This window comes from Paramormyrops kingsleyae, chromosome 19 (genome assembly GCF_048594095.1).
Source record: "Paramormyrops kingsleyae isolate MSU_618 chromosome 19, PKINGS_0.4, whole genome shotgun sequence".
Lineage (NCBI taxonomy): Eukaryota > Metazoa > Chordata > Actinopteri > Osteoglossiformes > Mormyridae > Paramormyrops > Paramormyrops kingsleyae.
Genome location: NC_132815.1, coordinates 16846583 through 16874287, shown reverse-complemented (window position 1 = coordinate 16874287; position 27705 = coordinate 16846583). Strand labels below are relative to the sequence as shown.

At 45.2% G+C, this 27705-nt stretch overlaps 1 protein-coding gene across 5 annotated transcripts in view; it reads right to left on the bottom strand.

The window, feature by feature from the left end:
* Positions 1-27705, bottom strand: part of LOC111837707 (kelch-like protein 29) — a 158027-nt gene that overhangs the window by 69761 nt on the left and 60561 nt on the right. For 3 of the 5 annotated variants that reach the window (XM_072702864.1, XM_072702866.1, XM_072702865.1), the window contains exons 4-5: positions 7652-7799; positions 4272-4796 (exon numbers count right to left, since the gene is read on the bottom strand). In XM_072702864.1, coding sequence (XP_072558965.1) covers positions 4272-4796; positions 7652-7799 — 673 coding nt within the window. Of the gene's footprint in view, positions 1-4271; positions 4797-7651; positions 7800-8074; positions 8141-12556; positions 12641-27705 lie in introns of those variants that run through there. The other 2 variants (XM_072702867.1, XM_072702868.1) reach the window with 2 other exon arrangements.

The window sequence follows — 27705 nt, the reverse complement described above, 5'->3', positions numbered from 1 at the left end:
CTCTGGGGTCAAAGGTCAACTGGCGGCCCCACCTCTACAGTACATGCTAACAGTAAACCAGCCAGGAAATGGAGCTTGTTTCTGAACTGCTCTATCTCCTATCATGCCGCCCCTGGGCAACTCTCCTGTTATCCATCTGTGGGCTGGTCTTCAGTCCTCCACTGACCAGCAGTTCTGCCCGATCGATAAGCACGCCACAGTTTTCGGGCACCGGAGGGGGCGGCTGGCTGCCAGGGCGCGAGTCCCCGTCAGCCGGGGCTGCCGCGCAGGAACGCCTAATTACATCTTTCGTCTCTCCTGCCCCTTAAATCCATTCTTCAGGTTTCCGCCGTCAGCCTCCTAAACGTCATGTTCCAAGCTGAAAATGGGTCATTAAAGGGCTGACTTACAGTACTGCCAGGAGACGAGGTGTCAGGAAAGCGTGGTGGGGGCCGGGACACGGCCGGGCGCAGAGGGCCGGCCTTCCCTGCGGCTGAGTCGCCGTTGGCGCTCTTCACGGGACATGTCGCGGAGCGGCGGGTGATTGATGATGGTGCGCCGGCTCCGGCACACGGGGGGGGCGGCCCGCTAGCCATCAATCTTAATGAGCTCTCCAGTTTATATTAACAACGGGGGGAGTAACAATAATGGCACAGATGAAAAGTTTTTTGTGCGCTAAAATATGATAACAAGTGAAGCTGTCACCACGCCTCTGATGCCAAACCAAACACTCTCACGCTCACTGCAACCGACGCCATCCATGATCGCCAAGGAGAGCTGGGTCCTTCGTTTGCATAAACAAGTTTAACCCTCATTTTCAGCTCTGTGATATACTTGCGTGTTCTTCTCCGGTCCAGTAATACACCCAGCCCAACCATCAACAATAAGATTTTGCTCTTTTTCGACTTCCTCAGCAGTCTTAAATATGGCATTCGCTGGACATAATTACACACTGTAACTGTGATTGGCTGCTTGTGGTCGTCATGGCCACAATAGATCAAGGTTCCAGGGCTTCCTGGCTGGCAGTGACGTCACTGAGCACCTGTCAGGGTCCTAGCAAAGGCCCCCAACCGTCTGGCTACGCCTGCACTGGTCTCTGAGTGACCTCTACCCCAAAATGGAGCCGTGGGCAAAAAGGGTGACCTTCCCCCCCTACCGGGGTAAGGGGCGATGTGGCTGGGGGGAGGAGGCCAGGCTTTAAAATCCATCATCATAAACCAACAGTAGCACCAGGGTGAAAAATGGAGAGGTATCCCAGCCTCATACATACAGCTTAAGTAATTATTCCTTCATTTTAAATCTGGACATTTACGGAACGAAACACCAAATCAGTGTCTCATCAGTCTTTAGTCTCTGTTGACTCTTTAAATAGAATTTAAGCAGAAATTCATTAGATACATCCTAATCTAAAACACATCACTTCTCCAACCCTGTCATATGATCCAACCATCCATCCATACTCCATAAGTGATTATCCAATACCATTAGCTAGCTACGATCTTTTGACTGTATTCGCTAGCTATATATTTAGCTTTTAAAACGTCTGAGGGGGAGGCAGGGACCCCAAAGTTACATTTTTAGTGGGGTCTCAGTAACAACAATCCCACGCCTGACTGGATGACCTATACGATTACTTAGATGTCTATTTTGTGGAACTAATATGAGCTATATGCTAAACTGGATGCTTTATGCTCAAAATTGTAGTAGGATACATTTGTTACACAGGTTAACGATAGTTGACCCGTCCCTGCGCCTCTCATTACAGTGACAAGGTTGGTCATGTGACTCAACACCACCACTCACATCCTTGATTAATACTCCCTGTGCTGCCATAAAAATCACCGAAACGTCCTTCATCTTCAGTGTCCCCCCGGATGCACGCCTTCCGATAACTGCATTTCCGACGGGTGTCATCTTCAGAACCTTCCCTAATTCAAGTGGCAGAGAATAAAAATCTGTCTGCATGTAAACAGGATAACTGAAGACAAAAGGGCTGTTTTCACAGTGTGACTCTGCCCTCATTTACAGAAGAACGAAATGGTTGATTGCTCCACAGAATTCACTCCATGACTGTCCACGGACCTCGGCAGCTCCAGGGTTGGTACTCAGGTCACATGACTGACATCTGCCCTCGTCAGGTGACACATCACCTATATGAGACGTTACTCCCTGGCTGGGGGAGGGCACCCCCCTAGCCAGCAATAAATTTCATGGGATGTCCAGCAATCCTACCAATACATCCTACCAATACAATAGTTTTACTACCTGGTTACATGCTGGGGTACACGGGAGGGTACGAGAGTGGCTCCGCAGGGAGACGGCAAACAGCCATGTGACAAGGACAGTGGAAAGCAGTGAAGGAGTTTATTCTGAGATGTGGGGGGGGGGGGGGTGAAAAAAGGGTCATGGGAAGGGCAACAGCTCAGCTTGTGGTCGGGGGTGAGAGCCCATTTTTACTAAAGTGTCAGAAAACAAAGTGGAACCTTGTGCAATGCAACGAAAAGATGCCCCAGCCGAACATAATGCGTGTGCGTATCACCCGGGTTTCACCCCCCCTACCCCCTTAAGTAGGGCCCTTTATAATGTGATCTTCCAAGTTGCATCGTCTTTCTGACACATACGTTCTGCTCTCAGACCTTCTGCAGTCTGCTGTTTCGTATCTGTGCTGTGCCACGGGATCTGCAGCCGGTGGAGTCCGTGATCACTGCCCCCCCCCCCCCCCCCCCCCGTTAATGTGGGTCTGATCCGGGCAGAAGGCCTTTTAAAAAACACTGGCAGGGTGGTAGTGAGATTTTCTAAACTCCCCTGCAATAACCCAAAATATGTGCATGACAATATATTTAAAGAAGCTTGTTTTATAGGAGGTAAGTTTTCAGTAAAGTATTTTTAATCTTTTAATGTCGTCAACACTTAAAGAGGATTAATTCCATCGCTGGCGATAAGAGACCCAAGGGTCTGCTGGGCTGACAATTAAAGCTACGACAGAAACTTTACCACAGATTTCATGCATAACTCTGAGAAATTAATTTTATGATTCTCAAGCATGTCCATTTAGAAAGTGCGTCATTAATAGATAACGCTGAGAATCCTTACCCTTTGTTAAAAGGTATATTGGCTTGTTTTTTGCATTTCAAATGTTAAGTGAGACAGAGCTGTTTTTTCTTGCCATGTGTTGATCAGTTTTAAGCTGAACAAAAATAAACCGATTGATGAAGGTATCATGAGCCATGGATGAACTACATGTCACTAGTTGCATCCCTTAGCTAGATTCTAATTTTATAATCAGTAAGAAGTTTGGGGTGAGCGCGCACCCTGCGGTCTGTGATTTGGGGCTCGGCGAGCGCGCACCCTGAGGTCTGTGATTTGGGGCTCGGCGAGCACGTGCCCTGCGGTCTGTGCTTTCGGCCTCGGTGAGCACACGGCCTGCGGTCTGTGCTTTCAGCCTCGGCGAGCGAGTGCCCTGCATTCTGTGATTTGGGGCTCGGCGAGCGCTATCCCTTACCATACGTGACCAGACAGAATAAGACCATTTTGAGTTTGTTGATTGCAGACACAGATTTTTATCAAATTGTTTCGTCTTGTGGGAATTAAAAAGATGGTCCTCACAATGTCAAAGTAACAGGTATTATCACATCGTCCCCACAATGTAATATATACATGACCACACACACACACACACACACACACACACACACACACACACATCAAAAGCAAACACTTTAATCTCAGATGAAAGTCTTTCACAAAAACAAAAACCACAAACTCACCTCTGCCTATACATATCAGAACATTTATATATGCATGCAGTCAAAAAAAAATTAAATTCTGCATATGCTTTATATGTGTATAAATTCTGAATCTGAAATACATTTGATGGCATTTTAAGTTCAAAAGGACAGAATATATCACACCTACACAGTCCAACATATAAAAGATGCTGTATATTAATAATGTTCGTCCCCAGGCCATTACAGCATCTCTCCCACCTCAAGTAAGAAAACCAAACAGGAGCGACAAGCACTGAAGCCAGAACAGATTGACTTTGTTCTGTAAAAAGGTCTAGGAAGAGATGAAAGGCAAGGACGAGGCGAGGCGATAGTGAACTCCCTCAGACAGGAACTTAAAAACGCAAACCACCTAATACCTGTCAAAACACACGCATGGGCTTTACCGCGGCTGATTTAATCTCCTCCTGAGCCTGTGTCCTCGCACACCACTGAAGCGCTGCATGCTTTTTTGTTTTTGTTTTTTTGTCGTCATGTTTGTCATAATTAATGACGTGACTTGCTTACCTTTCGGGTGCCAGGGGTCAGTGAACTCGTACTTCCCCATGCCGACCGTCCGCAGCATCTGTGGCCCGTTGGGACTCTCCTGATTGGACGGAAGGGTGGGTGGGGCTTGGGGAACCGCTTGCCCATTGGCCAGCGGAGGCGCGCCGACCGGCAGGGTGGCAGAAGACAGAGGGGGCGCCTGCATCATGGGATGGGACATGTGACCGTTGCCCATGACACCGTGCACGGGATGGGTCACCTGACAGACGGCAGGCATGGGGGATGCAGTGGTGGAGTACGGGGGCTGGGTGGCCATGTTCATCACCATGCCGGTGAGAGGCTGGGACGAGGGCACCGCCAGTTGGAAGTGAGCGGCTATGTGCGGGTGATGTGGGGGCACCGCGGCCTGCAGGGCAGGAGTCACCCCTACGAGGGGCGACTGCACCGTGACAGCCGGGCTGTAGGCAGCAGGCTGGGGCATCCCGTATGTGTGGGCCAGAAGAGCCGGCTGACTGGCGCCCGGCACCGGCGGGACCCATGGCAGAGCTGCAGACAAGGGGCGACAGAGAGCATTACAATTCCAGCTCATCTGCTTATAATGCACTTAAATCCTGCAAATCCTGAAGTCAGAACAGCCGATTTGCTCGCGATTTGCTCTCTTATCACACATTTTGGTGTCACTGTTTCCTTCCAGGAATCTCTGCGCCTTTCGGGGGTCACTGTCACCAGTGATTCCTGCGCTCCTGGGTATTTGTTGGAAATTGTCAAAATAATATCCATATCATTGTTAGGCTACTTCCATTTTAAATATCACATGCATGCCAGTATAGCTTCTACCCCCATCCCTGCACCCAAAATAATACCCATACAAATTAACATTGTACCTAAAACAGTTACATGCAGCACACCACATATGTATTACACACAACGGGAAACATCTGACAAGTGTTTTTCCATCTACCATCTACATTTTGGATGTATATGCAGCACAAGATCACAGTGTGCCTGGAGCCCAACAGCATGAGATGGGAGACACTGTCAACGTGATGCCAATGCATTGTGGGCACACAGGTTTCAAAGTGCAGGAACATACTCTGAGCATGCATAGAAAACCAGAGAGGATGCAGGGAAAACACGTATATGCCACACACACACACACACACACAGCCGACAGAGAGTTTGCGAGACTACAGCTCTACTTTTCAGCAATTTCTAAAATAAGACAGAATGGAAGAAGAAACTTTACTTCTAAAAATGCAACTTCACTCCTACAGAAATCCGTGGGTCTGTCTATGAGTTGTGTGGTATGAATATGAACAACAGTTTCTAGAGGGAAAAGAAGTAGGAGGAATTTAGTTGAAAGATCTCATCTTGCTTGAGATTTATTTCACTTTTGAAAGGTAAGCATGAAAAGCAGCCGAGAAGCGGCTTGCATGTCCACTGGGAATTAGTATCCATAGCTGAGGCTGGCCAAGCCCAGCTGATTATCCTCATGAATACACAGCCATATTGAGTCTGTCACCTTCTTCCCGTTAAACACAAAATGGCTCGGGACACCAGAAAGCATTCAGGGTCAAACAACAGTCAGTAAAAAAATCTGTGTATTTAAATGTGATGTTTTAAATTTCGGCATGGAAGGTTGTCAGACAAAGGAAACAGCAAGAAACAAACGCAAAATTCGGGAGTACGGTTAAATATAAGCAACAAGCAATCACGCCGTTTGACATAAATAAATGTATAAAATAAGAGCAGGAATTTCATTTTCTCTAGGCACCTGATTGCAAATTAAATGCAAATAATTTCTAAATGAATAAAATAAAACTAATTAAGTCCAGGCTATGGATTTGTTGAATTTGTTAAATTAAAAACTGTTCCCTTGCTCCTATAATTTAAAGAGGGCCGAGGTCATGAGTGTTACTTAACACTCTGCGTTAAGTATTTAGAATTTTAAACAAATGCTTAATAATACATTCAGATTAGCTACAAATAAAATATTTTCTTCTATAAAACATATTTAAATAATAATTAAGAACATTTAAAGATTAAAGGATTAATCATGATTTATTATTATCCTTAGAATAAATATTTTATGCTGTTAGGGACTTCATGACTTTGTAGATTCTATAAATTGGTAAATAATGGAATGACATGTTCGTGTATTATGATACTTGTCATGTGACGTTTGGACAGACAATGTAAATTCCACTGTCAGAACAGGACTGTAAACCCAGCGTTTACATTAGTCATCAATGCAAGCTCACACCAAACCCGGACCAATTGAAATACTTTGCCAAAATTTCTAGCATGCTGACATATAGCGTAAGGCATCCTTTAAAGTGAGCAGCCATGCCTGCAAACTGGAGCGTTCGTTTAAATACACCTGTCCACACATGGCAGACAAGGGACAGAGACAAGGGAGGAGGTGTGTGGCTCAGCCTCTGTGCCTGTGATCAGAAGGTCACTGGTTCAAATCCCACCCCAAATAAATGAATGGCTGAATGCATGAATCCCAAGCTTCTCTATCAGCTACATGTGTCTCCTAAATAATAGAGCTATAGGATATGCAAAAACTGGCACATTTCAATGTACCTGTACTTGCAAATGACAAGCAAAACCTCATTTCAGGTTTCAGGTTCAGAAACTGCAGAGTATCAGGCCGCTGCGAGCCAATAGAGGCGAATCCCAGGAGCTCCACCCCCTGCTCACGCTTCCCTGATTCCATCCACCTCTAAAATTCCCAAACAGTTATTCCAGAGAAGGGAGCCTTTATTAGCGTTAACGCGGCATAATTTATTGCCCGCTTTTCCTCACCTGACATCTCATTTAAGTACTACGACGGTCCACAACTTCATTTGCTACTTACTGAAGAGTACGGCTCTTCACGGGGGGGGGAGGCGGCAGCAGGAGTAATCGCTCGGGGCAACTAATTCCAAGGCTGTATATTACATACAAGGGAAGTAGCTTGAAAGTTATTGCTTGACCTTTAGATGATTCTCCAGATTTTTACCTCCAGATTACATAGAAAAAACCGCTGTGATACTGCATTACACCCTCCATCCGTGTGGCCGTTGCCATATAACGCCCACATGCCCTGTGACACACTGCATAAGGATCCAAATAAAATACAGATTTACACTCTCCGAGGACTTTGGTTAAGCTCCCACAGCCGCGTTATTCGTTAACAGCTCATCAGTTTCCGCATTATTGCAAGTGACCATATAATAAATATTTGCACTGCCGTCAAATCATTCACGACTCGGCTGAGATTTAAATTCACACAAATTAACTGCATTAATTATAGTAATTACCTACCTATAATTACAATTAAAAGCATCGGCATGACTTTCTAAACATGGCAACATGCGAGACAGTTAAGTTGAAGGCAGGGGAGGGGCTGTTACCGTTGGCCTCCCTATCCCGCAGCTGTTTTGACGGGGGCTCGTCCGTCTCCCATGGTGTCGACTGATTGATGGGTGTCTGCCCCCATCGGACCCCCGGGGCCAGGATCTGGCCTTGGCCGTGGTTCTCCCCCGGTGACAGTCCAGACACCTAGAACGAAGTGAAGATGGATCAGAGAGGATTAACACCCACACACTCTTAATTACTGCCTTTATAAATAATTCCTTCACTGGCCAGATGTTGTACGTCATTGTCCTTTGTTAATATTCTGTCCAATTTTGCTTTTAATTACTCGTCTCATGAAGATTAAAGTAATCAAAAGCTTTGAGGAATCCAAGGTCAACCAACACAAAACTGGGGTGGAAAAAAAAGATAATTAACAAACAAACAAATAAATAAACAAAATAAAATACATATGCGCTTACCTTTTTTTGTGCTGATTAAGCCTAATCTGTGGGCACAGCCTATTTACTCGGGAGAACATTTACAATCGGATCTGCAGGCGAAGAAACGCATCCGAAACTAAACTTTCCTGTGAGACGTTACACTGGGGTAATAGCGGGGAGGCGTGGGGGTGTCAGCGAGCTGAGTAATGCAGAATAATGCAGGATAATGCAAGATAACAGAAGCGTACAAACTGGCCCTGGAACACAGCATGGAGCTCCACCTACTTCGCCCTGTGGGAGGCGCCGGTATTCGCTGCCGGTGGCGGGCAGACAGCCACGGCATCTCATCCCGTCGCCCTTCAGCCTCCTCGTCCATCTCCCATTACCCCATTACGGACTCCGCTTTCCTTCGACGCGACAATCAAACCGGCACCGGGAAACCAGGCCCCACAAAGGAGGACTTAACCAGGCTTAGTCGCCCGAGGTCTAAGCCACAGTAACGACTCCCTGTCACCCGCAACAAGACAACCCACCTAATGATTGGACTTTACCTGCCACAAACACACATCCTGCATATAAAAATGATCTCATCATTTTATCGCCTTGAAATTTCCCCTACGATTCAAGCCTCATTAAGCAGCATCAGTTTATTTTGCTCACACATCATCTATTACTTTTTCCCCACTACCACTAAGTTTCTACTTCTTTGCTGTTTCTTTTTCTCTTAATTATAAACACGCATATTTTAGTGTGTCTGTTTACTGAAAACATTATTTCACTTGTCTGGTCACACAGTGAGTCCAGCAGTAGGCCAGAGAAAAGCCTGCCTAATGACTAAATAATGACACCAGGAAAAAACAAAAAATAGTAGCTGCTTATATTCAGACGTCACGTTGCAGAAGCCTTGTGTGCAGTGGATCATTTTTCTTCTCGTGGTCTAACATTTACCCCCAGCGTGTGAATCTCTTTTCCCAGGTGACCAATTATTACGTTGAGGCAGACGGCTTTCCTATGACACGTCTAGAATCAAGAGGGAGCCGGCAGCAAATCATAAATCTTCAAGCGCTGCTCATGATGAGCTGTGCTCTGCTGTTCGGTTCGAATAATAGCTAAGGGTGTTTCCATATTAACTCTGCAGGCCGCTGTCCTGACTCGGCCGCGTCACGCACGTCTCCCCGGAGACCGGCACAAGGTTTCCCGGTGCCTTTTCGCTGCAGGGGGGACACGGAGGAGCACCCGAAGTGCCGCGGGTCAAAATTACAGCCATCGGGCCCCCCCAGTTGCTGGAAATCACCACCCCGCTCCGCTGGAACTCACCTGTGGGCTTCTGAGGCTTAATTTCGACATTCCCGCACGCCTGGCCGAGGAAGTCGCCTGGCGCTTAAGAAAATCACATTTCTGCAAACATAATACGCGAATGTGATCTGGCAGCCTGATCTACGGAAATTCAGCCGCGGCCCTCGAGCAAAGAGAAATGTAGGTCTTCCATATTTAATCAGAAAATGTATCTTTTCTGCTGCATTTCTCTGTTATTAGGAAGCTCAAAATAGAAAAGGGCCCTTTTCAAAAGGCAGTCTTTCTTGCACTGTCAGTTCCCTCCGCCGCTCAGACGGTAAGTTTGAAAAGGCTCTGTGCTGCTGTTAGGTCCTGAACCGAGTTGCCGGCGGGAGAATGGGTGGGGCAGCGCTCCAGCCAGCAGAATTATAATGGCACTACACCGTAACACGCGGTAAGATGAATAATTACAGCTCTGTGAAAGCGACTGCTCGCTTATGAGAAATCGTAATCAATACTGCCATGCATCGTTAACAGCTAACCACACCGATCTCATATAGAATGAAATAAGCTTCGTTTGAGCAACCTGTTTAAAAGGCTTTTTTTTATAGTTAACGCCAACTCCTCACATTTTAATCTCCGTGAAAGCAGGGGAGATACATTAAATATAATAATTAACACCTATGATGTTACGCCTGCACGGTCAGTACACAGACAGCTTGGAGGGTAAAACTGAAGGCATCATTTTTGGGATTGTTGTGAGCTGGTCGTAACCCCAGCTGGGGAGGTCTCAGCCTCATGGACTGCCATCCTATCAGTTTGCAGTTAGCTACTGTCACATGTACATCCGATGCAGCGCATTACCGGCGGATGATAACTTAATACCGAGCAGCTCAGAGCAGAGGTGAAGTAAAAGCTCTCCATCTTCCAGCTGCTTATCTAGTGGGGGGGGGGTGTGGTTATCAGGCGGGAGAGCGGAGGAGTAAACCTTGGACAGGGCACCAGTCTGTCACAGGGCACATGCACTGACACACAACAAGCAATTCAGAAACATGAAATCACCCCTAACTGCAGGATTTTGGACTGCATATCAGTGTGTTTGTCGGAGGAACGTGGAGATATCAGCGTGCTTTAGGGAGATCCTGGAGATATCAGCTTGTTATTATGGAGATCATGAAGACATCAGTGTATTTTTATGGAGATTGTGGAGATATCAATGCGTTTTTAGGGAGATCATGAAGATATCAGGGTGTTTTAAGGAGCTTATGGAGATACCAGTTTGTTTTTAAGAAGATTGTGGAGATATCAATGTGTTTTAGGTGGGTCATGAAGATGTCAGTGTGTTTTCAGGGAGACTGTGGAGATATCAGTGTGTCTTTAGTGAGGTGATGAACATATCCATGTGCTTTTAGGGAGATCATGGAAATATCAGTCTGTTTTTTCATTCTGTCAGCATTTCATCATAAATTTTAAGACCATTTCCCACACAAAGCCCTAAACATTCCTCCTTTTGTCACTGCGGTAAAACACTCCCTGGTCACCTGGCCACAGCTTTTTTTTTCTTTCTTTAAAGGTTAAGACTGCAGTCATACTGAGGATAAATCCTCCCTCTGTAGCTACATTCATGCCCCAAATCTACAATGCACCTGGAATCAAATACTGCTGACCGCAGAAGCAGGACATCGCAACTTCATCAGGCAGAGCCTAACTCTCTCTGAATTATGATAATGGCTTTTGCGGGGCTAAAAACGTACAGTGGAATAACACAGGACTATTCTGTTACTATATATAGAGTCCTGTTATCAGCCGAGCATTTCAAACCACACCGAATCCAGCCATATCTGTTCAGACCAATTATTTCAGCATTTAATACATTCAGGCCTCCGAGGACACCGCCATGCTAAACTCTCAACAATAACATGACCATCTCTTACACACTATATCTTATTATTTACCTGCTTTATCCTCCTGAGACCCAAGGAAAAAAGTATCCTTCAATTGTAGGTTATTTGTCTTTGGAGGAAATAAGACATCTTACAATTTAGATTTTTTCAAATTTATTCTTATTTTAATTTCACAGCATGTCCTCTTTAGTGCACAACAAGAATAAATATGTTTCCCAACATCATGCAAAAATACAATGTCCACTACAATGGACATAAATGAACAGGTCGGGTCTCAGGTGGTTATAGCCTTTCATCAAATTTAGAGCTTTCCTGCTGTCCTGTCCAGCGTGTTTCCTGGGACAGGATCTGGGATAATACTGGATCGGTGATTGGCATACCGATGAATCGATGGATTGATGGATGGATGGATATCACTGATGCTTCTTCACAGGTTTTATCTGTGCCGTTGCATTTAAGTGCTACCACATCTCATTAAAAATGTCTTTTGTAAGCAGACGAGTCGAGGTGGATGGAAAAACATTTACGTGGTGCTGTAAATGCGTCCTGCATCAGCCCTTAACCATAGCCTAATTGTCCTGGGACACAAATAACATGACGAAATAAACAAGAGAGTAAAAAAATACAGCTTGTCATGTCTTTCCACTAGGATCCCGTCTTGGGATTGGAAGATTTAAAAGGCAGGCTGGGGGTATATTACCAGCATCACACGTCTCTTTATGTAAATAGGGATGTGAGCTTAGGCAGGGGGGGCATGGGGGGGGGGGGGCTTGAAAGGGTGCCTTTTAAACGCACCACTGGATCTCCTAATAGCTGTTCAGCAGGGTAGATGGCATGAGGGCGTCTTGGTGAGTGACACCCAGTGTCCACTGAGAGGGAATAAAACAGCGAAGACGCTGACAGATGCATGCAAATGGCGCGACCGCGAAGTTGGCAGCAAATTGCATCCCGTAGCGCTATTAAGCGAGTTCAGGAATCCGTTTCCCGTCTAGAAAAATAGCCTGAGCAGTCCATTTATATAACTGTTTCAGAGCAACCCCGGGCATCGTGTGGGGAGAAGCAAAGCCGGGTGTTGGGGCTGCAGCTCAAGACGACGGCGCTGTTGGCTTAGAGTGTCAGAGACGGTGGGAAGAAAAGACGGGCCGCTCCCTCCTTACCGATCAGCCGGCCAGCACGCCGCGCTCATGAGCCCTGATCGCTCACACAGTTACACACCCCACAACTATCATGCAGCTGTTGTCGTACTGCTTTTTTTTCTTAGCATTTGACTGATTTGCAGCAGTATACTTGCAATGAAAAGGCTGGGCTTGGCTACTGAAATCCCTTCAGTCCTTTCACTTACCGTACTAAAAATACCCCCGGTTTGAGTTACCGCTCAGGCCGTTTTGACGTACGGTGACAATCTCCACCAGCTCAGGAAATCGCTCATCTTCTCTATATCTCTGAAGCTCTGAACTTAAGCCACTCCTGTTCCTCATGACCGAACCAGTAACAATAACCGCCTTTCGCCTCCTTACCGAGCCCCAACCAAGACGTTAACTAATTGTTTGACAGATTGTGTTACATGAGGAGAATACATTTTAAATTGTTGTAACCATACCAGGGACCTTAACCAAACCAGACACCTTTGTGCTAAACATGCTAAAATATGATGAAATTCTTTAAAAAAAAATCATTACTCACTAATCAAAGCTTATTTGAAAACTGCAGGTGAGAATACAGACCGTTTAGGCTTTTTCTAAGAGATCTTGGTCCTTTGAACACTACAACCTTAATCCAGCATTATCTATAGCCAAAGATATCCTCCAGTCTTGTGAACTCCTAAGCCAGAGTGGACTACCCCTAGTTAGTGTCTTTCTCATGAATTATTACTTTTGTTCACTGACTTCAGTAACTAATTATTGTCTTTAGACACAGTAGCATGGTATAAGGCTAACTAGACAGTTTGTAAGAGCCCTGCTTGATCAGACTTTACTATACCATTAATTGCTCTTTTGTTTAAAAATATGCATTTCAATAACACTACAACAGAAATTTAAGGCTAATTATGGTCAGCTGAACCTGGGTGGGAGATTTCAGGTTTGCTTCTGACATGCATGGTTCTGCACAGGACATGGTTCAGGGCCCAGTACCAGTGATCAGAAGGTCATCCGTTCAAATACATGGGTAGGCAAAGCCCTTGACCCCAGATTGATTCTGCTTTCTCAATTGTACCTCACTTTGGATAAAAGCATGTACAGTACTTAGATTCTGCAGGATTCTATAAACCAGCTAGCATGACTAACTGACGTTACTAACGTAGTTCTGTGGAGAATTATCTCATCTAATGTCAAAACGTGGAAAGGGTGGAGGCGGCAGCGGTGAGGGAAGGTGAAATATAAACGTGAATCTGGCTGCACTGACTCACCACTCCGGATAGCTCAGGCACGACCCGCGTTTCACTTAAAAAGCTGGCACCAGTGTGACCTAGACGTTTGCGGTTCCTCACTCCTGAGATCCTGTTTCTTGACACCAGATAACCATCCAAACGAGAGACAGGGAACAGCCCCCCCTCCCCCTCCCCCTCCCATCCCTGCCCCGCCGCGACCCGACCCCGCAGAGAAATCACACACATCCTTACAACCTTATAAGGTCTAGAGGTGAGCCGCAGTCGTCCCAGCGGGTGAAATCCATTTGATATTCACAGCCATAATGCTCAGGCTAATCGAATAAAAAGCTCCCGTGAAGCGGACTGAAGAGTGAAAAGTCCCAGGATGAAAACGTTCTTTGACGTGGCACTAATCTTTCACACGGAGGGCAACCAACCCGTTTGGCAATTTGCTTTTACGACCAGTAAAGCAAAGCTCGCCGCCCTGGTGGCCATATAGGAAATTAAATAGCACCCTTTCCACAATACTTTCTGTAATGATCTCACATGCGCACCAAAGCCACATGTGCTCACATGTGCAAAGCACATGCATCATGCTTCACGCCTCGCATGGCACTTCCTGTACAGTTTTGCCTTCTTGTGGTGAGCGAGGCGTGGAAAGAGGGCAGCGACTCTGGGTGACAAATATGCAGTTGATGAGGTTTTGCCAGCAGTCGATACAGCTCAAGCCGTCCCCAGGAGGACACCTTCACGGTGACACCTTCATGCCGAGGAGCATTACTTACCCCCCTCTGTGGCTGTGTGCGGCGAGAGAGAGCGGCGCCCAGCAAAGGGGGACTGTCGAGGCCACAGCTTGAAAAACTCTCCACGGCGTTTAGCTGCGGAGCTTATCGTTTCATTCCGTTTATCCTTTACGCCGAAGCGGTGCGGCGCCGACGAGGAAGACCCAGGAACAGCAGGAGGGGAAACTCGTTTTAGTTTTAATTGTGCAGCCGCCCAGGTCATTGTAAGGCTTATTTAGAGGAAAGATAGCTACAGTCTTTCTATCAATTATATCGTTTACGCCGACATGACACCTTAAGCTTCTTAAAGCTGACAGTCTGACTGCTTTCAGGTCAGTAGGAAGGATAACTAAAGCCATTCGACCTGATTCATGAACTGGCATATCTGCTGTTTCTTATTATTATTATTTTTTTTTATAAAGAACCTTTCAAGTTGTTTGCCAAATAAATTTAAAAATTGATATGAAGCCAGAATATGGTGTGAATTTGTTTTGCATTTGGATTATAATCATCATGAGCGGAAATATCAGCGCATTATCTCTCAGTGTTGAATATAACACATTTTCCTTTTTTTTCCCTAAGCCACGAGTTCTATAAATGAACAGACCGAACACTTTCAGATGTTCTGTGTACACATTTAACTAACAGCACACGATTCTGCATCCCTGGATTTTATCATCAGCACAATGTGCAGCTGCAGCAGAAATAAAATGGTCCTTATTTTTGCATCCGAAACTCACTATTGAGTAAAAAGTTTCATTTGGAATACTGCATAATTATTTACCGCACAATAATGATAATATCTAGCTACAAACGTTCCATGTTCAGTATGTTCAGTAAACACTAACACGATAGGCCTATACACCAGAAAATGAGAATTATCTTTGTCAGCCGAATAATATTTTGGGCTCAGCACTAAAGCTGAACTGAAGGAAGTCCCTGATTTGGCAGAAACACGGTCCCCTGCCCCGCAAACACTCCGGCCTCGGTGCGACCATCCACATGGTGCTGAATCTCCCATCATGCCAAGTCACCAGACTGTGGCTACCTCCACCAGGGCATAAATTGCACTTAATTTAAAGTGAAATTACCTTTTAGAAAAGCTGACTGGAATACTGCCCGATGAAAAGGGCCTGGTTTGGAAAACAGAACATGCCTGTTTAAGAGCAACAACGTGAGAGCCTGAGCACCGTGCTAAGTACCTCTTCACGTTCGTTATAGCTGTTCAGCCTGTTCAGGTCTCTGTTTTTTATTATTTCCTGTTTTTTCCTTTGCCTTTTCAAAGGCCCAGACTGTGCCTCCTTGGAAAAACAGTCCTCATGTTTTTTTTTTGTTTTTAAAGGTGAAAAGCTTAGATAAAGAAAAAACAGCACTCAGCATCCCAGACAACACGGCAGAAACGTGGGCGGTCGCAGTCTAGCAAGAGGAGCACAGCAACGGCGCTGGCCAAAATCACTGCATCTTAACCATACTATATATTTGAGAAATGTTATAATACAACAACTATCAGCTGTGCCCAAACCTTAAAAAGAAAGAACATGGTGACATGACAAAAAGGGACTGCATCACCATCCCCACAGTGGGGTAGCAGCGTAGTAGGTTTGGGTGGTATCTAATAAATTTTGTTGGCAACATTTGAAAATACCATGGTATATCATATTACCGTAATATTTCCCAGGCCTAGAAGCGACCTCTCTTAAAGCTGTTCTGATGTATCTCAGCAACACACGTCTTCGATTTCCCTCAATCGTGCCGCATTGTTGAAAAATGCTTTGCCTTCAGTTTACCATGGATTGCGTAGACTTACGTAAAACTGACATCTGAAAATATGAACTTACGCAAAATATGTCCAAGATACATTTTCCAAATTTACAAAAGTGCTAATGCAAAAAGCCAACAAAAACGCAAAATTTAAGCTTGATCTTTTCATTAATTTAATATGCATCCTTTAATACATATTAAATGCATATTTGTGGCTTACGTGTTTTTACTATAAGCTGCCTAGAATGGGACAGGAAGGTAAATCTGACTTAAGTAAGGGTTTGTGAACAGATTACTTTTGACGGTTGAGATCTGGGTAAATACCAGGAACAGGTTTGGCACATCAGAAGCCAGGTAGGATGGAAAACCTACTGGAGAATAGCTCTCCAGGACCGGAGCTGGAGATCCTTGGTTTAAATAAACCTCTGTGAGCTTGCAAATCCCAGTCATTCATTCTGCCATTGATGAGAATGTACAGAAGAAACCTGTACCTGTTTTGAGTGGAATATAGCAAACAGAAGCCAGTGCACACTGCATGCCAGTGAAACCGCAGTGGAGATTTCTTTTAGTCATAATTAACATAATTAACAGTGCAGGCTCCAGGGTAACTTTGTGTGGTGTTGTTAAAGTATTGCCATATTTCTAATAAGACTGTTATTGCTTCAAACGATCAAAGAAAAAGTAACTGTCATTTATCTCATTAATAAAATATACATGTACAAGTGCGCAGACCATTTTTGGTTTAATTTCAAATCCATTACAAAATACACAACTTAGAGTGCATTAAATTAAAATGCCAGCTCACTGGAAGCCACTATAGTCCATTTTTCACGCATCTTCCTTTGAAAAATAACATCTATTAGTATGACAAAACCCAAATTGCCTGAACTCAAGTGAAAAAACAACAAAAAATATTTAACAAAAACACAAAACAAAAAACATTTTTTCAGACCGTTCAAATCCGATTTGAGATAAGCATATGTAGTGACACGCAAGTTAATTATCCAGGCTATTCTTTGTTTATTTTTTTTATATTATTATTTATTATTGTTTATTAGACGTGACTGTATTTATTATTAGTACTGACCCATTGCTTTCGTGTCTTCTCTCCCATTGGTTGGTGCCTCTGTGCTCAGCCAATGGGCTAACTGAGCCAGGTGCAGTGCCTTGACCCCGCCCCAGCCAGGGAGCCGCCATTGGCTGAGCTGCAGAGTGTCACCAGCTCTCCCGGGGGCTAAGTTGGCCATTCCCCTCCAGCCAGTGAACACCCTCATTTCTGACCCATAGAAGGGTAGCATGCCTGGGGGGGATTTTGGGCTGCAGACTTGGCCTTGCACCCCAGAGACCCCCCCCCCCCCCCACCACAGGAGTTCTTGTTTTTATATCCTACCTTCCAGATGTTTCTGGCTGTTTTATTGTCTTCCCATGATGGTGTCTTTCCATGGTGGTGTTATCATTAAGCTGTGGCACAACAGTGCTGCAAAGTATGCTATAGAAGTATGCTAACTTATTTATTCAAGTATGCTAGTATGCTAAATTATTTATTCAATGCATTTTTATGCCGCTGTAGATGAGGTGACAGGTGATGCCTTTCATGCATCATTCATTATTTTCTATAGACCACACTGGGAAATTAATGATTCTTTTTTTTCATTTTGATTTATATCTAGTTGGTAAAATATCTGCAAGAAGTGCCCCTGTCCTTCATGGTGATCACGGCCACTCAGTGCCATTACAAAATGTCCTAATTCATCAATGCTTTTTCAACTTTCCCTCTCAGCTTAGATAAACAGGCTTGGGGTGGATTTCCGCTGATAGCTAATCATCTTGGCTATTATGGAAGTGAAGAATATGGTGCCTCTCAACACACGAGGAAAAGCTTCTTGAGAAGATGTCGATAGAACAGCTCATTTGTATTTGTAAGCTGCACACCCACCACAAACTGTGGAGATACAACCGTATAGATACAAATGCAATATTATCAAGTACCAAGCTAACATTCAACCTTATTGAGCTGTCAGTCTTGAACTGCAGACAGTGCTGATTGATTTCCTGTCATAAGGCTGAAGCAATCCTACTGCTCCAGTAAAGCCCCTGTACACTGTACTTTCCAGCTCAAGGTACATAATCAATGAAGAAGATCTTTATTCAGAGGGACCCACTACAATCAGGAACTTCTACAGGAAATAAAAAAGACAGATAGTCCTGTAGGATAAGAATGTTAAAGTCAGTGCAATGTGGAAGGGAAATAATAAAGACCATTAAATACTATCTGTTCATTCATCCATTTTCCATAAGCATTCATCCATCTCCAGTGAGCCTGGAGCCTATTTCAGCAAGGAAGCACAGGGCACCAAACAGGGGACGCCCTGCACAGCATGCCGGTCCATCACATGGGGACGCCCTGCACAGCATGCCGGTCCATCGCATGGGGACGCCCTGCACAGCATGCCGGTCCATCGCATGGGGACGCCTTGCACAGCATGCCGGTCCATCGCATGGGGACGCCCTGCACAGCATGCCGGTCCATCGCATGGGGACGCCCTGCACAGCATGCCGGTCCATCGCATGCGGACGCCCTGGACAGCATGCCAGTCCATCGCATGGGGACGCCCTGCACAGCATGCCAGTCCATCACATGGGGACGCCCTGGACTTCATGCCAGTCCATCACATGGTGCCAGACAGGGGACGCCCTGCACAGCATGCCAGTCCATCACATGGGGACGCCCTGGACAGCATGCCAGTCCATCACATGGCACCAGACAGGGGACGCCCTGCACAGCATGCCGGTCCATCACATGGGGACGCCCTGCACAGCATGCCGGTCCATCGCATGGGGACGCCCTGCACAGCATGCCGGTCCATCACATGGGGACGCCCTGGACAGCATGCCAGTCCATCACATGGCATCAGACAAACACATCCACTACGGGCAATTCAATGACATCAATAATCCTAACAGAGTGTTTTTAGACTATAACAGCACAGGAGGTGTTTGCCCCAAGGATGCCCAGATCATTTTAAATTAATTAACTACCAACCAATAAAGCAGACAAAATGTACAGCATCATACACAAGCAAAAACTCGCAGTAATTACTCATTCCTTTTGCTGAAGACGTGCAACAAACCCGCCTTGTGGTAACTATTTATTAATTTCAGAACATCACCGTGAGAAATTCAATTCAATTCTGCAAATTAAAAGATGCATCTTACACAGGAGTGCTCTTATTAACAAGTCCACGTCTCACGGGTCAGCAATTAATCAGCAACTAATGGATGAAGGTAAAGTGACTATGTGGCATCAGACAGTAGTTTTTGTGCTGAGGAGGATGCTGACCGGGAGCGAGTCGCAGCCACACGTCCTTTGTGAAAAATACACAAAAAGGCAGAAACCTGAGCTGCCTCATTAGGCACCGTAAAATGAATAATCATTTGAAAATTACATGCATAAATATCTTGCTATTAATTGAAGTAGCCATCATGATAATGGCGACTGACGGGGTTCTCTGAAGAGATACAAGAGTTCATTTAGCCACGTAATACTGCAAATAAATAAATGACAAACAGTTTGTACTAGATATCGACTGTAATGGCTTTGGACAGGAAATACAGGCCCCCCTTCGCAAATCCTCCTAGCTGGGGGTGGGAGGCAGGGGGGGCGATGGAAGGTAACCGTGGTACAAACTTCATGACCATTTCTGCATCTGCAAACCCACTACACACAGAGTATGTTTTATGTGTATGACAAAACTTGAAAGTATTCAAAACAGTGTTGTGTAAAGTTTCTCTCGTGTGCGTTAATGTTTACACTGCAAAGCTGGACCGGCACTCTATGCCGTTGTCTGGTACAGCTCTCACACGACGGCGAAGCCAGAATGGGTCGGCGGATCGGCACCGCGTGAGAGTGTGCGTGCCAGTAGCGACAGCTGCTGGTTTTAACACGCTCAGGTGTAATTCTGCGGGTGCCGCTGGCCCGCTGACACGCCAGTGAAAGTGATTCATTAGGAAGTGTGAAGCTGCCCTCCGCACTCGAATAAAGGTCACCTGTAACTATGAGAAACACAGCTCCTTAAACAACGGGGACCCTCAGGCTCGGGCCGGGAAGGCGCCGTGCCGTGCGGGAGAGTGTCGAGGTTTCCGTGAGGACGGCTGATGCCTCCTGCTATGGTCCCAGTGTAACAAATTCCCCAGTGCCCACATCCCTGCCCTCCATCAACTGGAAAAACATTCAGTTCAACAAAGCCTTTGGATGCCAGTGAACGAATCTGAATTTCAAAATAACCCAATACATGTCTCTGATTGGTAAAGGGTCCCAACAGCTTCCCATCCAGGGTGTACTCAGATCTGTGTCCTTTGCTGCCTGGGATAGGCAGCCAAGCCCCCAGTAACCCTGACCAGGTTAAGCAGTTAAAACATGGATGGATGGATTGATGCATGTCCAGGCACAATGGCATCACTGGGCAAATCAAATCTGTTTACTGCAGGCCGTGTTCAGCAAACGAAGGCCAACAGATGAACAACAGCACGCCTGTCCACAATGGCTACATCTGCTGCCATTGTTCTGGCCATCCCACAAACGCAGAAGACAAGGCAAAAAAGGCCGTCGGAAGTGGGCCTTTCGTGTCGATGGGAGATGATTAACGAGCAGCGACTGATGGTGATTTGCTGTGTGTCTGGGATGCAGCATGAACACGTGTGAGACTGCGCATCCATGGCTGCGCAGAAGCGCAGACGGACAGCATCACAATGGGCCCGATTTCCACCTAATTAAACCAATGATCTGACTCTTTGAGCCTTTAATTTTATCGTCAATAAACGTGTGATTTATTTATTATGCAGGTTGAGTCTAAATCTGACACAGATGACGTTTGAGTCACGTGGGCTTAATTCTGGGGACATGGACACCAAACGAACATCACAGCAGGGTGACAGGTACAGCTGGAGCTGTGTTTCTGCTCGAGGTGGCGATCACGCCGCATTCGTGCCCCCACCCTCACCACAGAAACGGCCAGCCAGGTGTAATCTCGCCCTCTGATCGCTAACAGAAATTGGTTTCTCTTTTTTTTTCCCTGATAAAAAGGTCATAAACACACAAGCAAAGTTGTTAGGGTAACAGCCCCATATCCGGCAGGTCTCTCCGCTAACGCCCCAGATGGACGCTTGAGACACAAGCGCACCAGCGTAACAGATAGCTTAAATAAAATGTTTAAACCGATTTCAGCCGAGTTCATCGCAAGGTAAAGCGTAACCTACTGGATGAATGGCTCAAGCTCAAAGGGGCTTGATTAGAATTACGATGAATAAAACATGAGATTTAACAAGAAGGCTAAACAAACGCAGCACGTTCCTCTGGATGCAGTCACAGAATTAAAAAAAATAAATAAAAAACAGGACTAATGACAGGATTGTGGCAAAGGAAAGGGAACAGCGATGTCAGCAAACCGGCACGGGACACGCGGCGGAGAAAATTTGCCCCGAAAACAAGTGAGACAAAAAATCTTTGTGAAATGAAAAGAGTGTCTGAAATGGGCATCCAAAAAAGCTGCAGGTTGCCCACCTAGGTAGAGCGGTCGTTTGAATTTAGGACAAAAGAACCTCAAAGGACAAAGCTTTTACTGTCAATAGAGAAAGTCGCTATATGCCACGAATTTTCTCTGGCTCAGGGGCTGAATGTACAATGCGCTCTCTGACATCCACAGCTCGCGGAGTGCCTTTGAAAAGCACTAGAACAGAAGAGATCAGGTATTAAAGGCAAGAATATATACATTATATTACTGAGAGATGTACGCTATGAAAAATATAAACACGGTAAACAGAGGGAGGCCCTGTGGTTGTGTGTTTTTCCTCCTCCCCTCTGTCTGGACGAGGAAAGCAGGCGAGCTTCATGGATTGTATCTACAGCTGACAGCTACGTTACCGGTTATCATCCGGCCTCAGCGGCGATGCTGGGTAAAGCACGGCACAATCTTCAGGCAATTAATTCTCAGGGCAGATGAATGTAATCAAGATTGCCGGGACCTCGGAATAAGCGAAGCGGCGCCCTCGGCCCTGAATGCCAAACACTGCGCTCGGCAACGCAAATGGAGTTCGGACCACATCAGGAGAACCTTCTGGCTGTTAACTGAGGAGAGAAAAATGCATGTGGATCAGACTTCCTCTGAATTATAGCTATATGACTATACAAGTATAGCTCTGTCAGCAAATACATACCATTATTCAAAGCTGAGAAAACCATCTTTGTCATATAATTATTGTAGGAAGCTCAAGGATGCATCATTTCTTCATCTGATCCAGCCGACTTCACCCAGCAGAACAGCCCAGAAATGCAGTCCAGACAACTTTGGTTCACTAAGCATTATTTTCTGACTCTTTCTTCAAATCAATTCCCTTAATAGCTAAAAATCTTTGTGTAAATGCACACAGCCGAGTGTTCCCTCATTCCGACCCACAGCTGATTCAGCATTAACATGCCAAAAGATCAGCTGAAAATGTCATGCCGGAATTACATGAGGAATGGACACCTAAGTCGAAGGTTAAAAGTCTAGGCGCTAAAACAGGACTATCACCAACATACTCTGTTGGTCATTCTCCAGAAGTGTTTTTCTATAATGCATCTTTCATATCTTTGGGTCCTTGTAAGATTTTGGGAGGAACATGGATGTTTCACTATGCAGGACCTGGGCAAATTCAGGTTACTGATTGCATACAGCATTTCACGTATTCAGCCGAAATTTTTATGCAAAGTGATGTACATTTTTGAGAGGGCAGAGCCAGTCAGTCTCTGAAGCAACTAGGGGTTAAGGGTCTTGCTCAGGGGGCCAGTGGTGAAACTGCTCTGCCAGCCTTGGGATCTGAACCCACGACCTTCCAATCACAGGCACAGGGTCCTAATTCTCTGAGCTACAGCTCCGTTCTGGGGTTTCAGCCTTCCGGAAGCCCATGGACACTGGAAATTATGCTACGGGGTCATCAGTATTTCTTCTGAAAATAGGACCGTATTAATCAAGCGAGACACAGGCTGCACTGCTGCAAGACAGACTCATCGGCCCTCCTGATTACGTCCATGCGCTCGGGGTCTCTGTCCGCTGCTTAATAGAGCAATCATATGCACCGTAAGTCACCTCGGAGAGACAAATCCAATTTCGAATGGTGAACCCTCTCATTTTACTGTCTGCCAAGTAAATAAATAGACACGAACGTTTGCTGCTGGTATTACTCAATCAGCACGGGCAACTTTTTAAAGCAACTTTCTCTGTTCGGGACGTGAACTGTTTAAAAAAACAGAAACCCCATGAGAGATCACGAGCTGCCTGTCTAGAAGTACTGTTTTTTGGGAGAACGCATGTTCGTTTGTGTGGATCGCTGCAGCAGTAAATATGAGGAACAGCACAGGAAATGATAGACTTGAGGGATTTTCTATTTAAATCTGTACCAAGTTCAACATGAATTAGATTACAGTGGCCATATAGCAGTAATCTGCTTTACTCGCGTAAGATTATTCTGGAACAGTTTGCGGTAATAACTGTAACTACCGCTCAGTACTGTATTTATTTATACATTTAACCCCCATTACATCCTATCATCCAGACCAAAGTCTGAACATTTAATGCATGATAAACCATTTTTAACCCTTTAGGGTCCTGGTCCCAACCAGACAATTTAGACATAGTACAGTTGTAATGCACGCCGGGGCATGGACCGGGGAAGCATGAACAAGAGTCGAGGAATCGAGAGAATACAGGGTTTCTTTGGGAAAACACACCATTCTACATAAAACCGACGTCATACGACATTAATGACCGGACTCGGGAAACATACTTTAACGCGGACTTATATACACAGGACTAATCAACATGACTAGAAACAGCCGGTAACACATGGATTCCACATGAGGTAGTGAGGGGGGCGTGGTACACGGGAGGATCAGACGAGCAAGGCATGACAGCAGTGGCCTATATATTATACAAACACACATCCATTCATCTTCCTTAACTGCTGATCCAGTACAAGGTCGGCATGAGACTGGAGCTGATTGTAGGAAGCATTCATTGGATGGGAACCAGCCAATCAGAGGTCTCACACATGTAATCACCCATTAAGGACGATGTAGTGACATTAGTTCACCCAAGCGTTTCTTCTTTAACTGGGGGAGGAGTTCTGGTGCATGTAGGAAACCTGCACAAACATGGAAATGTGAATTCCGTGCACACAGAGATGAGGGCAGGAATCAAACACCAAACCCGGGAGTTGAGGGGCCACGATGCCATCAGCTGATCTAACACGTGACCCCACATGCATTTAGATCAGAATCAGAGCTCACCTTATTGCCAAGATGTACAGAGATACCAGGATAGTTTGCGGTCCAGTGCCAATCATGAAGTACATAACAATATAGCATTTTACATCATCGCAATATTTACATAGATCAAAGCTCTCATGAAGGAGTTTCTTCTGAGATGTCATATTCAGATCACGTATTTCACATAACATTACAAGCTTTCCCAATACACCTCGAACCTTGTGCACCGTGTCATGTTGTCAGCTTAACTCCACCTCCACCCTGCAAGAAAAGGATTCCCGGCAATCTCCACCGCGGTCACCTTCTCTGCTAAAACGGATTCAGCCGAGCATTGAAAAGTGACACCACGGTATCTCCGAGATCCCTGACCTCCCCGATAGCTGTCCGAGAACACAGCACGTAAAAAAAAAGCTGCAGCCGCGCAAGACGCATGAACACAAGCCTGAAGCACAATCAGACATCAAATGCATTACATACTGCATGCATGGCGCCTATTCTTTTGTTGTGTCGCCATTGTTTAGCTGCTTAACCGTTTCATATGATCCATCCTTTCTTCTCTAGCTGGATGGAGGTCTTCCCAGGCAGCAGAGGGTGTCAGGCAGGGGACACCTTGGATAGAATGCCAGTGCATCACAGGCTCTGAACACACACACCACGGGCAATTAAGACACCTAAATATGCCTGACTGCATTTTTTGGAGTAAAGCAGAGGACTCCGGAGAAACCCATGCTGATTCCTTATGCAGCTGAGGTGTGATTCAACCCCCAATCCTGGGGATGTAAGCCGACAGTACTGCCACTGAGACACAGATTCTTACATTACTCAGGAATATTTTTATATAACTGAACGATAACCATACATATTATTAACTGAGCAAACGCTGATATCCTCAGTGACGAACATTCCCAGAGGCACGGCGATGTAAGATATTAAGCGAGACAACACGAACACTCAGAAATATTACAGTACATATTCTTCTGTGTCGCTGTAAGTACGGAAGACCAGCGATTTCTTAAGCGGCAGACTGTTTCGTGGAGTCATGCAAGACGGCTTCAGCATCCATTAATATCCCCTGGCATGTCGGGGACAGACCGTTTGATCTCTGACTGTCATTTGATTTAAAGTACCCTATTTTTAAAAACCTGTAACAGGTGAAGCAGCTCAGTGCTATTAGTCTGCAAGGTTTGCTAATGCAGCAACACATTTCATGCACTTCTGCACCCAGCAGAATAGAAAGCAGCTTCTCTGCATTGAATCAACTTGGGAGCAGCATTTATTGTGCATTTCAAAGCTAATAAAACCAAGAATTCAAAACATAAATATGCGGTTACGTTTGAGCCACATATAAAATGCTTCTGCCAAAGGTAGGGGGCGCTACAATTAGCGAGCTTAGAAATTGACTGGATTCTGTACATAGATGTGGTATCTAGTTTACAGGTTCTATGCAATGTTCAAAGTAATTTAAGGAAAAAAATGAAATTATTTGACCATAAAGGAAACTTTTCCCATTATCACCACTTTCAGGGAGCAAGGGGGATAGTAGTTAAGAACATAGACTTACTATGAGTTTACTCATTATGAGTTCCAGGGGAACCTGCTGTCATACTTTCTAGAAAGTACTTTATGTAAACTGCTTCAGTAACTTAACAAGCAGTATTGTTGGATAAATAACTGCAGGTCAAAAGAGCATCTAAGCATACATTATAGTAGCTAGCCGATTGTAAAGTTATATGCTTAAATTAAGTCAGTACCACAAAACAGCAAAACTGCTATGTCAGCAACCATCACCTAGAACCATATTTTTTTAAGCAAAAGATTTTGTCTGAGTAATAAACTGTAAGTGTGGTAGTCAAGTCAACTGGGCTTTACTGTCCTACCGGCCATATACAGGTATATGGTGGCATGAGGTATGACTACCCCTGAGACCCGGGGGGGGGAGAGTATTCTCAGGAACAGCTACAGTACATATACAAAGCATGGGATTCTTTGATTTATTGAAGTTAAAATGGCTCCTCTTCCTGTGTCTTTGTAGCATGGCACAGATTTCAATGCATACACAGCTGATGAGTTTATCGCCTGTCCTGTCTGTCTAAACCACCCCTCCCCGCTCCATCCGAAAACCGCCGGCTTCCCTCCCTTCAGGTGCCCCCCCCCCCCCCCCCCCACACACACACACACTTTACGCTCACAATTCACGCGTTGCCATTCACCATTCAAATGTTTCTCGATCATTGCTGGGATGAGGAAATAGGGAATAAGCATCCAGCCCCGCCCCCCCCCCCCACCCCCAACCCTGTCCCCATGAAAACTAATTTGCCAGCACCCCCGTTCATCTACAGCAGTTTGTTCAAAGAGATTCACACTTCTAACATAACACGACTTATTTTGAACGTGTAGGTGGGGGGAAAAAAATGACACAATAGCACGGTGGCTGTTGCTGTTTCCAAAGCCAGATGTGCAAATGGAGGCGCGGTACCTCACAGCCAGCCAGCGGAGACTGACGCTTCGGTTACTGCACATGGCAACGCATTAAACTTGCTGTGAGAGACACTGAACCGTGTACAAAACGCTGCAGCCCTGCACGCCGGAACCACGCTGTGATGGAGGCCCCTTTTCATCCCCATTTCCAGGCAGATTCATTGTTTTTATTTTTTTCCAAGACTCTTTCCAAGAAACTTTTCGGTGCCTAAATAAGCATCATTATCTTTCCAGAGTGGTGCCTATTTAAAATGGTTCCGATTCCGATTTTTTTTTTTAATTAAGCATGTTAGTAGAGTGGGTTTGCTTCAGTTCATTAATAACTAGTAATGAGAAACATCCTTATCAGCATTTTGTACATCGGTCCTACTCGTTTTAATTGCTTTTTAAAGCCGTCTTCTGATAGCATTCGCAATGAGGGAACCGGTACCTGGATTAGCGTCATTTCACACTGAAAATGCAGACCAGCAAGACGTGAAAAGAACACGACAACGAACGGACCTGCGTTTCAATGAACGGGATTACACTATTTGAGATTGTACATACACGTTACGTTTCCATTTGCCCTCCGCTGAAGATTAGGCCTATAGAAGCGGGATTAACTGGCCATTCCATATTTGGAGGAAATTTCAAAGTTTAGGTGAACGTGGGATTATGAGTTACAATTAACCCATGTAACAGAAATGGATTTCATGTAAAAGTAATACTTAGACTGGATTAGCACTTCCTATTTTCATTACTATGTAAAATGGGTCATATTTCACGAAGGCTTCATATTAATAATTCTGCATATATGAACA